Source organism: Mustela putorius, unplaced genomic scaffold (genome assembly GCF_011764305.1).
Source record: "Mustela putorius furo isolate JIRA1106 unplaced genomic scaffold, ASM1176430v1.1 tig00003974_pilon_pilon_pilon, whole genome shotgun sequence".
Classification (NCBI taxonomy): Eukaryota; Metazoa; Chordata; class Mammalia; order Carnivora; family Mustelidae; genus Mustela; species Mustela putorius.
This window is the reverse complement of record NW_025422117.1, coordinates 16380946-16396456: the sequence shown is the minus strand read 5'-3', so window position 1 is coordinate 16396456 and position 15511 is coordinate 16380946. Positions and strand designations below refer to the sequence as shown.

The following is a 15511-nucleotide window of genomic DNA, read 5'->3' as shown; positions in this document are numbered from 1 at the left end:
GCAGCATAAGAAGAACTGATATACAAAAAAGGTCATAGAACTATAGCTGTCATGCTCAAGCAACCCTAGCAATACACACTTCATTCAGTACAGAAATGGAAGGCCTGGTGCTCGCTTCGGCAGCACATATACAGAAATGGAAGGCCTGCAACCCTAGCAATACACACTTCATTCAGTACAGAAATGGAAGGCCTGCAACCCTAGCAATACACACTTCATTCAGTACAGAAATGGAAGGCCTGGGGGCCAGCCTGTGAAACTGACAAAGTGCAGTGCTCTTTTTCCTCCTTGCATTCCCACCCCATTCTCAGATGAACATCCAAAAGGGCATGTGAAAGGCTAGGGAAGAAGAGAAGAGCCACAGAGTGGGGACTCGCCCATTAAAATAAGCAAGCTCTGAGAAAGCCAGATGTGGATGTCGTTGTGGGAAAAGCTAGTCATAAATTACATATGCAAATCTGAAGTCATATAAAAGCTTAACTTAAACTAATAATACATTCTTTGGCAAAAGTAGAGGGAAAAGGATTACCATGGAGACTCAACTGTAGCACTTTTTTGGCAAAAATTCTTTTATTAACCATAAGCAAAGGCTTCAAAAAGTAGAAGGTAAAATTTATTATACATGCTGAAATACCTGAATAATGTATGACTGTTCCTTATAGTTAACTCACCTGGGGAAAAAAAGCTTTGGAAGTCCATGAAAATACGTCCAAATCCCTGACTCCTTGGCTAGCATTAAAGATACTCTGAGCGACAAAGTTTAAGAAAGAAAAATATCAACAAAGAAAGGGAACAGAATATTATCTGCAGAAGATGCGTTTACAGTAACAACATTGCTCTGTACTCTAGCACCAGCACTGTGATATTATTTTACTAAAGGGAAACTGAAGCCACCTGAGTAAACCACACAGCAAAGAAAGACTGATAAATTTAAGTTTTTGTCAAAAGCTCTCCATGGATATAGTGTGTCATGCCATTTACTAAAATTAAGAGCCAGACATTGATTTAAAGCTTAAGACAGTCAATGCAAGTAGGAAACCTTCAAACTCTTTTAATAGACGACATATGTTTCAATACACGCTAGATTTGTTTTATGACAGAAAACAGTCTGCTGTTTTTATAAAGAAAGTGTAAATAATATAGATTGTATTGATAGTGCAATTATCATTATGAATAATAATGGCATGTAGAATCTGTGGACATTTTTACTTTTTTAAGTACAAAAAAGAAAAAAATTAAAAAGCTAAAAAAAAAAACTAAGTCATTTTTTCAATTTCCCTTTCTTCTCTGAATGAGAAAAAATCATTTGGAAATGTTACTAAAAAAGCTGTTAGGAAATATGTTTAAGAAAAGCATAAAGAAAAACATACAACCTGAATCTTTTCTCAAAAGACAGACCTAGTTTTCTTCATTTTAAAGTTTAGGAAATGCACAGAGCATTTTCATCTCTGTTAGAATCTAAAAATATTTTGTTAAACAACCAACTTGCAGCAGCATGGTCCCAGAAAAATCAACATCTTCACAAATGTCTTAATGAAAATGTAAATGGGATACATTTTACATAAAAATATCATGCAACTGAATATATTTGTATGATCTGAAATTAAAATCTCTCCAGTGAATAGCAATTACAATTTTACTGCTTATGTAAATACATTGAAAAATGGTTATTTTGGGGGGAAAAAAAGAGGACACTCAAAATGTTAATAAAAGCTGTCATCATCTAAAACTTCAATACAAAAGAAATGTAATTCCCAACCACTTATAAGTCACTTTTGATAATGAAAATTTATTTAATATTCTCTAGTTCTGTATTTTCCTCATGTATATACGTATGGACAGATGTAGATACACACCCATATACATACATATGCATGTTAATTCAGAAATATAAGACATATGAAAGCCAGAAAAATGAATTTCTAGTAATATGCCTACAAATAAATCTGAAACAAAATAAAAACCAAAAACCAAACCCCCCTCCACATTTAAAAATATACAGCAAATAGGGCCCTTTCTCTTTACGTGAAAATACTATTCTTTGGGGAAAAGAGATGTCCTTACTGGCTCACTCATGTATATAGAATTTTTGGGCTATGTGCTCAATGGTTTTTCTCCTTCACAGAAAATAGTGGTGCAGACCTTTTGACATAAAACAATATCAAGATTTTTTTAGCGTTTTCTACTTTTTCTAGCATAAATTTCTGTAGCGTTAAAAGCAATGTAAAAAGCATTGTGAAAAGCAAGGCAGAAGTTAGTGATAAGAAGCAATGTGGTGATTAACAATATTTAAAGCTTGTACTTTTATGTCAGTGTGCATAAGTCTTTCCTGAGTCTGAGAACATGAGTTAACATGTATAATGATATTTTAAAGTTACATTACTGCTAATCATTATAATAAATTGCCAATCAAATCAATTTTGTACGTATTAATCATATATGGAGTTGAATTTGACACTTGTTTGCTTTTGTTCTGAATTTGTGGAAAATTCTTAGCCACACTGGTTTACTATTATTATTTTAAGAATATGCTGTCCAAATAAAATTCAGTTTATCAAATATCAAAAATACACCTGATAGAAAGCTTGAGTTTAAAAATAATATATACTTGTATGGTTTTCTTTAGAAAATTTAGGAAAGTTGTTTAAAGATATGAACATGCATGAAAATATTAATTTCTCTGAAGTCTCAATTTCTTACTTTAAAATACATAAATTAGGATTCATAGATTAATAGGAGTAACACTATGTATGTGTGTGTATATATATATATATATATATATATATATACACACACATATATCTATAATAATCTAAATCCTTTTATTCTCAAAGACTAAATACAAAGATGGTCTCTTAAGAAAATTAAAACTTGAAGCATACTAAAACCCTAACTAAACTAATGAGCACTAAACTGCAACTCTAAGTTGATAATCTTTCAAGGCACAGAAGATCAAGCAAGTGAGTAATTTTCACTGTGAAAATACATGACCAAACATGCCAAATGTTCATGCAAAAATATGATAATAATTCTTTCATGGTGCTGCCTGATGAGCAGAGTTAAGAATTGCCATTTTTAAAGCAAAAAAGATAAAATCTCTCAGGAAAATAAAAAACAGCATATGTATAACAATTAGTGTTACTTTAATTGCCTTAATTTCATTTTGTAAATGGTGTATTAAGTAAATATTTAGTATTTACTAAGATTAAAAAACAGATTATGTATACATATACAGAAGTCTATGAACATAACAAAACCAAGCAATTCAGGGTAAGTTAAAGGTGTGGCTATCAGGCATCATCAGGTAACCAAGAAGAATGAAATTGGACATAAATAAAATGTGAAAAACATTTGCTAATTTGACCAACTGCCCTGGGTAATGCTGTTAGAGAGATTACCAAAAGATATTTTCCCTTCATCTCTCTTCCACAACTTCAGGGCCCTAAAATTTAGAAAATCAACCTACTTTCTATATGTGAACACCAATCAGCCTAAGCAGGTTTGTACAAATGGATGGAGATGTTTTGAGACACAAGTTGCTTCTGCAAGAATTCAGATAATATAGGCATTATAAAGTTATTTTAGAATACTTCCAATGAGGTATTATTTAGTTTCTGGATATAAATTCTAACACTCAACCTTCACAAAGCTGGAAGCCTCATTTCTGGCAAGTATCCAAAGAACTGGGCCTCTAAGTTTCAAATCACTTTATCTCCTAGCCCTATCCTAGAAGTAAACCTGTTTTCCAAAAATTTAAGCTCTACTGTAGGTAGTCAAATATTTCCCATGTCAAGTACATAATTTATTCTCTCTCTTTTTCTACTTATATTTTCCTCAATGAATGAAACATCCTATTAGCCTGCTTATATTTCATAGTTTCCAATCTTCAGGATTTTAATTTAAGATCAACATTTTACACCCTATGCCTTCTCAGACTGATGTACATCAACTTCAGAGTCCAGAGCACTAATCATTTCATGATGGGACCATGACCTATGCCACCTTCAACATGTATCACAATATTCATCCTCAATCAACCATTAGGGTCATGAATATTCACATTTATTTAATTTGGGAGTTCAATCCAAAGGAATATGATTTTCAGAGCTATATATTTACTATATCCTTTTGTAATTATGTATATCTTTCTCTCTCCACTACTTTCTACTTGTGATCTTGGGACAGTAGCTATCTGTTGACACACAAAAAAAGAATAAAATACATTAACATCACAGGTCACAATGAAATTAAAGGAGAGAATATTAAATGAGAAGCAGCATATATGTGATAGGAATTATTTTGAGAAGCACAATCATATCAAATGCCAAGATTTAAAATTTAGTATTCAACAAATGTTGAAAGCCTACCATGAGCAAAATGTAGTATTTAATACTTTGGAAGAAATGTGGATGAATAAGAAGGGATTCTTAATGAGTCCTTACCCTTAAGAAGCTTAACAGAAATAAGAGGTATACAAGTATAAGTGGGCCACAGGCAAGAAAATAAACTGAACATTGTGGGTAAGAAGTAAGGCTTTCCTACTTTTACAAAGTACTAAGGAAAGAGAGGGAAACCTAATTTCCCCAGTACTTCTATGCTTTCTACCCCCACTCCTTTACTTCACCATATTAACTAGTTTCCAGTTTCCAAACATAGCAGGGCTCCATAACTTTAAACAATTGATTCTCTGTCTAGAAATTCCTTCACTTTTCTTAGCAACTTTTCTTTAAGATTTTTTGTCTCAAGTATTACTTCCTAAGTGAAGACATTCTGTAACTTATCACAGTGCAACCTTATTATCTGAGTATGGCATGTCTGTCAAATTATATAGTGAGGACCCCAAGAGGAAGAACTGTACTCCTTATTTATTTTGTATCCCTTCCCTTTCCTCTCTACTCAGTGCCTACCTCCTATCTTGGTATTTAGGTATATTAATAAGGACTCCATAGTCCTTGAGTGAACAACTAATAAATTGCTAACTACAGCATTACTGAGAAGTACAGATAAGAAAAGATGACAACAGAAATTTCTGAGCCTGGTCAACTAGGAAAACAGTAAAAATGCTAGGAAAAAAAAAGGAAAGCATTTTAGACAAATGAAACAACAGTAAACAAAGATTCTAAGATGCACAAGTGAACAGTCTGTTCTAAAATGGGCACAAAGTTCTGGTTTTCTTTTAAAGGGTACAATGTCTATAAGCACATAAGCACCTCACATAAAAGGGTCTTTATTCTTCATATTATTCCCTGTTCTTACCACTAATTAACATATATATTTTAAAAATACAGTTATATATAATAGGAAAGTCTAATGCTATTTACTCTCTGAACTAAAGCATTACTAAAGTGCTAAAAGAGAGTGAAAGTCACATTTGCACTAAGTGAGGATGCCATCAGTTCTTGGCAAAGTAATGAAGTATTGTGAGGCAGGCCAACAGTTAGTTACAGTACCTATTTGCAATGACAACAGGAGTTCTATAATATGGCTAAATACAGAAGACAGTGTAACAAAAATCACTTTAAAGTTTACTCTAAACAGGATTATTTACGGTGATTTTTAAAGATAGTTCATGAAATGTTTAGTCAGTGTTCCAATTTCTAATCCTCGCTCCCACTCTTCCCAACAGTTTGGGTCAGGATCTGCATAGAGTACATACACTGAAGTGAACACAAAATTGTTTTAACAAGAAAAGGTTTAAGAGGTAGATGTCAAGTTTGCTAAAGGCAACTTTTTGGTATTTTTCATCTTTTTCAGTTAGTGGAATCTGTCCTTGGTTATTTCTGTATTATTTTTAAATCTCCAGACTCTCTCCCTCTCTCTTTTTGGTTGAGTAGTGTTTAACAAGCATTAGCCGTAATTATACTTGATTTATTTATAAATGGACTGAAGTATAAAGGGAGAGTAGGTAGAAAGTGAAAGTGTTTTTCTAACAATAAATGTAGTAAGAGATATAAATAAGGAAGTAGAAAGATACATTTATTTAGCTGTATTAATTCCCTGAAAGGATGAAATGGAATCAATATTCCTTCTACCCCTATCGTGTTTAGCCCTACAGAGTAACCTACTCATTAACAACACTGACTGTGTAAGGGACCTGCCCCCGTCCCTACAGACAAAACCTTAAAAAACTAGTCTGTCTTTGCCTACACCAGGCTGACTGTGTGAGTCCTCATCTAACAACTGCATTGAAACAACTTTATACCAAATCTGTTTGGAGCCATAGGCCAGTTAGTTTTATCCCCTCTCTCATCTTTCGTCGCCACATAAAATATAAACCTTTCTATCATATACCTGTTTTCATATTTTTATACTAAAACTGCTGTATGCTTCTCCCTGATTCAGCATCAAACTACTGCCATCTGTCCCATTACTTCATATTGTATCTAAGGGGACCCCTCCTTCAATGGTAAACATCTTTAACCCTGTGGGTCACAGTGCTGCCATCCACCATCTGTGTGTCTTTGTGCTGATACAGATGATCACCTAAGTGCTAAGCCTTTTAGTTCTCAGACTGAGGTATTTAAAATGACTTTCCCCTCCACTATACTTCAGCTACAGGCTCATGGTCACATTAACAGGCCATATCATTCAGTAAAATGCTCTGTGAAAAAAACCCTCAAATATTCTATTTTATCACACACCATCTATCCTTCTGTCTCTTCAACCACAGTGTACTTATATATCCTATTCTAGGATTTATTATGCCTACAAATCCCTTGGATATTCCACTTCTCCTTTCATTTTTCTAACTCAGGCTGAATTCCGCAGTTGGTGAACTCAAGTCTTCTTTCATCAACATCTGAAATTCTGTCCCTATTTTTTCTGTCACAGCAGCCCCAAATTCTGGTCATTGCTATAATTGACTCTCTTGGCACTTTTGATTCTAGACACATAGGACTAGGGGTGAGGAAGGGAGGAAGGGCATCCAGAATGGATCCATCCATTGGTCTCATTGGGTCCTTAGTGGCCCACTAATTCAAAAACAAGTAGTTTTTCTTCAGGTCCCTCTCCTGTTTCTCTCAAACATTATTCCAAGCCTTTATTGGATGTCTAAACCCTCTAACTTAACTCATTTGTTTCCATCTTAACTGATGTCTTTCATCTTTTCTATCTTATAAAACTCATGGTCTCCTTCAAACTCTTCCCTTTCTCTCACCATCCCTAAAAAACCTCTCTCACAAAACAACTTTCCAAATGTGCCCTGAATTCCATTTTCTCCTTCTTTTTCAGTCTTCAAATTTCTTATCTATATCTGTATTTCTGCCTTTGTATTGACATCTTTCTTTTTTAATTTATAAGGATCTCAAGTCATTACTAAAATAAAGGATGGGGAAAACCTCAGCCTTATCAATAATCCTGGGCATTCTGAGTTACCTACATTAAAACAGAACTCATGTCATTCTTCAACATAAAGAAAGGCTAAAAAATATCTCTACATTTCTTCAAATAAATCACTGACAACCTCTTTCACATTCCAGCAAAAATGCACCATGAAGTATTTGTATGGCTCACCCATTTAGCTTTTTTTCTTACTTCCGTTACTGCCCTTCTCTCTCTGGTCTCAAGAAGACCATTTACTACAAACGGTCTCTTGAATGGGGTTTAAGAGCATCAAATAATGGAACACACTGTTCCAAAATGAAACCAGGGGATTTAAAACTTCAACACACAACATTTCTTGCTCTTCCTTTCTGCTTTTGCTTATTCTCATTTTATCTGTGTGAATATATTCCTCTTCCAAAAGCATCTCCTCAAATTAGCAAACAAAGGAATTAAGAAGAAAATTTTGGAGTGGGAGAGATGGTAAGGATAATAAAATTTAATTAATGCCTTATCAGAGATAATGGAAAATGGTTTCAAACTATTTAAGGCTAACTTTTTAGATACAGATGATAATTATTATTCCTTTTCCAGACTAGTCCCTCTTTCCAGAGGCTCAAAAATCCTTTTCATTTTTATTTATTTATTTACTAAAGGTTTTATTTATTTGTTTGTCAGAGAGAGAGAGCACACAAGCAGGGGGAGAGGCAGAGGGAGAAGTAGGCTCCTGTTGAGCAAGGAGCCCAATACAGGACTCAATCCCAGGGCCCTGGTACCATGACTGAGCGAAGGCAGACATTTAACTGACTGGGCCGCCCAGGTGTCCCTCCCTTTCATTTTTAAAAGGGAATTCTTTTAAAGAAGATATGGTTTATTTATTCAAAACTTTATATTTTTAATTATACATTTAGCATTATTTGGCTTAATCTCAGTAAAATAGTATGCCAACACTCTCCAAACTTTATCACACACCTAATAGTAAAAAACAGATATATATCTCTCCCTACTGTAGTATTATAAAACATATATAAAAGAATATAAAGAAGAATGAGATCAATAAATATGAGTAGAAGTTCCATTATTTCTTTCCCCAAAGAATCATCATTCATATCTGTCCCTTTGGAGCACAGAATCTGGACTACCAAAGAGGAAAACATATAATATATTGAATGCTTTAACATAATAAGCTAACCTTATACATGGATTTTTAAGAAATTCAACTGTTTAAACTACTAAGTTTTTTTAAAATAAAATTTTGCTAGTGCTATTTATGAACAGTGTCATTAGGACTAAATACATTTGATGGTGAGGAAAAGGAAAAAAAAATCACATATTTCTGTTAAATTATAAACCCATAGGTTGCTATTACATTTACAGCAATTTACAGACACTGGCTCTAAGTACTCTACTGCATTTGTTAAAGAGGTTCAATGAGTTCTCTGACACCAGAATTCAGTTTCAACTAGAATACTCTAACACCACTAAAAAGACTAAAGAATCCTTCTTATTTTTACACCACAGTATTATAACATAGTAGTGTTTTAAGCCAAGAAAGAACAGAGGCAAACTTGGACAAAACACAGAGAACTAATTACAAAATGCCAACACACAGAAGAAATATGTTATGCATGTTTTTGAATGCATAATAACAGTGAATTCACAATTTTTAGTTTGGAATTCATTCCGAACAGTTGGGTGAATAAGAAAGGGAAAAAAAGTATACTTTCATTCTCTACTTCTTTGAAAGGAATTCCATAGACCTAGTTTTATTTTACTACCTCCTGCTTGTGATGGGTCATAACAAGTACTAAAGACCTTAGCCTTGCCAAACTCCACCTTCATTACATAGAAGCTCCTCAGAATTCAAGCACTTATAAAGTAAAAGTTATTTAGTTGTGGTTTACCTCAGAACTGAAAAGCCTTAATTAAAGAAAGCTCTGTAATGAGGACAGAGTGTACCTATTACACATTTTAAAACCACCTTTTACTTACGTCAACTGGGACCAGAAGACTCTTGCCAAGATGCTGATTGAAGGACAGGCACCAGGCTTCAGTGTAACCATTCATATTAGGAACATACTTCTTTATTGTCTCATCATTCAGTCTCAGCCATACACCATCATCATTGTGGATCTACGGAAATAAATAGCGAAAACAAGCCATGCCCACCTTTAAGTCCTAGGAGGCAAGCAAGGGCTAAAAGGCTGTAGAGTAGGCAAACAATGGTGGACATGAAGAGTAAGCATCTAGTTTTTGCAGGAGGTACAAAAAAGAGAAACTTTAAGGAAAAAGCAGCAAAGAATGACAAGCAAGGTGGTAATTCACATAGTAAGACAGTAAAAACAATGTCACTTAAGAGTAAAAGCCCAAAGAAATCACAAATTAAGAGTTTAAAAATAAAATGTTTGTTTCTCAAAAGAACATAAATTCTTCCCTCACCTCAAGTTGGATTTTAAAAATCAGAAGTTACTTGGTTGTATTAATAGAAAAATATGTTGTCCAAAGTCAAAGCAATATGTGTGTATTTTAAACACATTTAAAAACGAACAATACTTAAAGTACTTAAGAAAAGTGGTACCCATTTTCAATGAGTACTTGTACAGGTTCTGTTTTTGTTTTTTTTTTTTTCAAAGATTTCATTCATTGGTTTGAGAGCCAGCAAGAGCACGAATGGTGGGGAATGGCAGAGGGAGAGACAAACAGACTTTCTACTAAGCAGGGTGCCTGACATGGGGCTCAATCCCAGCACCCCGAGGTCATAACCTGAGCTGAAGGTAGACACTCAACCCCTCAACGGACTGGGCCACACAGGAGCCCCCAGGTTCTACTTGTTAAAATTAAGTTTCTTTCAGGTGAAAAATATAATTTAATTTATTTGTTTTTAAACATAATTTTAGTTATTTTGTTGATAAAGAAAAATAAAATGTTTGAAACTCAATTAACTCAATTTTCCAAACACTATCCAAACCAATTAAAACATACTAGCAGAAAATTTAGTAACCTTATTAGTATACAAATAATGCAAGAACTTTCCGTCCAAAATTTATTACCAAGTGTTTCTTTACAAATTACCTCATCAATGAAAGTGATTGTTCCATTGACTTTTACTATGCCTATCTGCTCACTTTGAAGGGAAGGGTGGCTACGGATACGGAGTCCTGCACTATCCTTGGCCACAAATTTTCGAACCTGAGAAAGGCAAAGACAGACAGTTGAGACAGAAAATCATAGAACAGACATCTTATAAATGGTAAGAAAATTAAACAGATTTGAAAGTATTATAATTCTGAGAAAGTTTCCAAAATCACTTGCAGCTGGTTTCCCTGTGCAAGTTAACACTGGTTTATTTATAAAAACAGAATTTGTTTTATGTGTATGTATTAAATATACATATATAATTTCCTCTCTAAACTTTAAAGGCATAGGATAAAAAGGAGAAAAGACCCATTTTTTTCTTTTTAGAAAGATTAGATACAAGTTCTATTATCAATATTTCCTTTTTAATAAACAGTTTACCAAATTCCCTATACTTTTTAGATGTTAGGAAATTATTTTTTCTTTTGACAGGATAGGATACTTTCCTTGGAAACCTTATGCACTGAACTTCAATAAAATTTTTGTTAATTGTAAATTTTCAAATAAGAGAAGTACACAAGACCTATAAATTACCATAGCATTATACAAAGAAGACTAAATGTACATGTTTTAAAATTGACAAATGATTAGAATTACCACAAAATACCCTTCAAATGGATTTTGGGATACTTAGAATTCAAATACTGAAATCAATCAACTAAAATATTAGATACTGATGGCCACCTTAGAACATCAATGAATAAAATTACTAATTCTCTAACCAATTCAGATTCTTCTATCATTCTATCCTAACCTTATTTGGTTGAGGTTCAGTCTTTGGTTTGACCAACTGAGTTCCTGGTGGTATCATCCCTTTTGGTGGGTCCTTTACTTTAACTTCTAGGCCAGCATCTGTAAGAAAAGGAAGGGAACTGTAACATTTGAGACTACAAGGGGGAAGGATCCTTAAACCTACCCTTATATAAATTCGCAGACTATTTTATTTATTTATTTTAAAGATTTTATTTATTTATTTGACAAAGAGAGAGGGAGAGAGAGATCACAAGTAGGCAGAGAGGCAGGTGGAGAGGGGCAGTAAGCAGGCTCCCTACTGAGCAGAGAACCTGATGTGGGGTTTGATCCCAGGACCCTGAGATCATGACCTGAGCCAAAGGCAGAGGCTTAACCCACTGAGCAACCCAGGCGCTCCTCATAGACTATTTTAAATAAATAAAACAAATGTCTAAATTGTCTTTTTAAGGTGATTAATATTTAAAAGCTAAAAAACGGACGTTTAATTACAGAGACCACACTGACGGCTACCAGAGGGGACATAAGTGGGGAATGGGTGAAATAGGTGATGGGGAGTAAGGAGGGCACTTGCTGAGACAAACACTGAGTAGTGTATGGAAGTGCTGAATCACTGTATTGTACACCTGAAACTAATACTACACTGTGTTAACTAACTGGAATCTAAATAAAAACTTTAAAACAAAAGAGAGAAATATTTGAAAAATGACTTAAGGATTCCAAATGAGTGTCTCAGAGGTTCAAGGAGGAGAAGGAGTCCTTATTCTCTGTCTACGAAATAATACTGAAAAAAGTAAAAACAAGAAACCCTAGAGCAGTTAAATGTTAGCATCAGATCGCTGCGCCAGGTCACTGTGTCAGATGGTGACATCAGCTACACCAGTCTAGCCAGCAGGCAGTGCAGCATGGTGGCTGAAAGCTGGGGGTCTCATGTTGGACTGTCTTGTTGTTTGCACATGTACTGCTGATTGTCTGTTAGTACCTCAATGTTTTTATCTATATCATGAGAATGAGAACAGCACCTACCTGGCTGAGCTATTGTGAAAATGAGACAATTTAAAATATAAGATGTGCATAAGACAATGTAGACATAATTTAGTGAACAATAAATATTAGCTATTGATAGTATTGTTATTCTTTCTTCTTTTTAAATTTAATTAATTTATTTGACAGACAGAGATCACAAGAGAGGGAGGAAGCAGGCTCCCCGCCGAGCAGAGAGCCCAATGCCAGGCTCAATCCCAGGATCCTGAGATCATGACCTGAGCTGAAGGCAGAGGCTTTAACCCACTGAGAAACCCAGGTGCCCCTAGCATTGTTATTCTAATGAATGATTATCTGTCCTTGCCTAGGGTCAAGCAAGGTCCCAGTCTACTGACAGTTTGGTCACATTGGAAAAAAGTTAAATTCCAAAGGTAGGATAGAGGGCACCTGGGTGGCTCAGTTGGTTAGGCAACTGCCTTCGGCTGGGGTCATGATCCCAGAGTCCCGGGATCAAGTCCCGCATCGGGTTCCCAGCTCCGTGGGAAGTCTCTTCTCCCTCTGACCTCTCCCCTCTTATGGTCCCTCTCAAATAAATAAATTAATTAATTAAAAAAAAAAAGGTAGGAAAGAAAATGATGCTAAGTAAATATGAATTATTTTCTTCAGTTTCATTTCAAAAAACAAGTATGTGGATTTTTCTTATCTACCTTGTATTAGTTTTCTTCAGCCCACTATTAGTGAAAATTAAGCCAGTCTTAACTACCTCCACTTTTGAATTCTTAAAATTTGTACTTCTCATGGATCACTACTTATATCGTACTTCATGTGATTTTGTTTGCTCATTTTGTCTTGCAATCATCAGTAACTGTTAAGACTAGACAGGAACTGTCTTACCTAGAACAATGTTTTGCTCAGAACCAACTAAAGTTTGCTGACTAAAGGCTTTATGGATATGTTGAAATAAAGGAGAATGAAGTAAAGACTGAGGATAAAGGTCCCTGGAATAGGGACATCTGATATATCTGATTCTGTACAGTTACATTAATGCATAGTGTATCCAGTTACAATCAACATAAAGTGCCTCTCTACCTTCACTGTAAAAATAAACTACTTAAACCAGAGTTCCTCAAAGGGTATTTTGGTGGAATGTCTTTTTTTTTTTTTTTTAAGATTTTATTTATTTATTTGACAGAGATCACAAGTAGGCAGAGAGACCGGCAGAGGGAGAGGAAGAAGCAGGCTCCCCGCTGAGCAGAGAGCCCGAAGCGGGGCTTGATCCAGGACCCCGAGACCATGACCGGAGCCAAAGGCAGAGGCCCAACCCACTGAGGCACCCAGGTGCCCCGGTGGAATGTTAATCAGTATTGCTTTTATCTCTACCTTCAATCCCTCTTCCCTACAGCAAAGGGTTTCAGGTAAGTGTTAAAGTTAGACAAGATTCTTAATTTCATCGCTTTTAGAATCCCTTCTATGTTAATGTGAATTGTATAAATGTCTAAGGTAAGAGTTTTAGGTTTTCCAAATCTACCTCATCACAGAAGCCCCTTCTCTTGAAAAGCATCAGGAATTAGTGTTACAAGAAATTCATACTGATAAACACTTATTAGAGCTTTCTTGTTCTACTGTTGTCTATTATATGAATAGTAAAGGAAAAGATTAATGACCAAAGGAAAAGCAATATACTTTTTAGAGTTAGTGGTGGATAAAGAAACTTCAATCATTCGATAATTATTTATTGAGCAGCCACTATGTGCCAGGCACTTATCTAGATTAGGAAATACAAAGATGAATAAGATGGGCTCTGCTCTATGCCAGGAAAGAAAGACTGTAAGAGGGGGATGAGGTAAGCACATGGTGAGCAGCAGAAAGGAGAACATCGTTGACCAGTCACATTAGAGAATGGAAGAAAGGAGTCATGAGTGCTATGATGATACCATAAATTATTACAAAATTTTGAGATGTTATGAATGTACTAATTAAGTACTCACTGTAAAGGAGGATGAAGACCCAAATAAGTAATGGAACCTGTCCATGTGTCTATGATATAAGTTAAGGAGAAAACCAGAACAGAAAGACAATTCTGATTTTGGTTGTCTGCACTAAGTAACTCATAACTTAAAGAATACCTATTTCAATGCCATCAATGGTCACATGAATAGTGTAGAGCCCAATAGCCCCTGGAGTCCAATTTGCACAGTAAGTGCCATCGTTATTGACACGGATCAGCATATTCTCACTGGGTCTGAAAAGAATAAGGTGTAATTTACTTTTGGTTAAACAGCTGACAACATCATTAAGATAATTTCTAACTGTATTATTACAACAGGTGGCAATCCTATTGTCCTGTCATAGTATGTGTTCCCACCCTCCCAAATGACCCATTTTATTTTTCTTCTCCTCAAACCTTTATGACCCTTCTTCCTCACTCTCAGAAGATCACAACCTTACCACTTTTTCAGTGAGAAATGGAAGCAATTAGATACATCCCCAAAGTTGTAATCAGATTAATAAACCAACTTTCCATATCTCTACCTTCTGTCCTGATAAAATCCAAGAAGTGCCTTGTTGCTTATTTAAAGCCAGCCCCCTCATTTGTCCTGTGAATCTCATTCCCTCAACACTTCCATGCTGTAATTGCCTTGCTCATTCTCACTCATCATCAACTTCTCCCACTTTACTGAATCATTTTTATTTCCATCTCATTTCTATACAAACAAACTTCAGAATCTCTTAACTTTAACATTCCTTGATATTATGACCATCAAGACTCTAGTAAGGTCTCATGTCCCTTTTCCCATTACATCAAAACTTATCTAAAGAATGGTCTACAATCACCCTCTCCATTTCTTAATTCCCAGTTCTCTTCCACAACTGGTCCTAGATAGGCCTTTGTTCCCAGCACTTCACTGTAACTGCTTCTGTTGGTCACCAATGACCCCAAATTCAATGGTCATTCCTTCATCCTCAGCAATCCCTCAATAGCATTTGATAGCTGACAACTCCTACTTTCTTGAAATATCTTCTTTTTGCTTCTGCAACATTCTCCAGGTACTTATATTGCTTGCCACTGTTTTTTAGTGTTTTGTTGGCTCTCCTTCTGACTGCCCCTTAATTTATGGACATTCCACATAGGTCTAGTTCTTTTTTCTTTAAATAGCATCTCTCTAGTTGATCATCCATTCCTCTGTTTTAAATACCATCTCTATGTAGAGGACTCAAATTTTATTTCTCTCCTGAATTTAAAACTGAAACATCCCCACTTAGATAGCCAGGAGGCATCTTGGCATCTCAATTTTTAACATAGCCAAAGAAGAACTCTTCT

The 15511-nt window shown here is 35.1% G+C and overlaps 1 protein-coding gene across 13 annotated transcripts in view; it reads right to left on the bottom strand.

Moving 5' to 3' along the window:
* Positions 1–15511, bottom strand: part of MYCBP2 (MYC binding protein 2) — a 272995-nt gene that overhangs the window by 84855 nt on the left and 172629 nt on the right. For 10 of the 13 annotated variants that reach the window (XM_013057218.2, XM_013057219.2, XM_013057220.2 and 7 more), the window contains 5 exons: positions 14316–14431; positions 11210–11307; positions 10393–10509; positions 9313–9453; positions 672–746 (listed from right to left, as the gene is read on the bottom strand). In XM_013057218.2, coding sequence (XP_012912672.1) covers positions 672–746; positions 9313–9453; positions 10393–10509; positions 11210–11307; positions 14316–14431 — 547 coding nt within the window. The remainder of the gene's footprint in view (positions 1–671; positions 747–9312; positions 9454–10392; positions 10510–11209; positions 11308–14315; positions 14432–15511) is intronic. The other 3 variants (XM_013057221.2, XM_004754410.3, XM_013057225.2) reach the window with 1 other exon arrangement.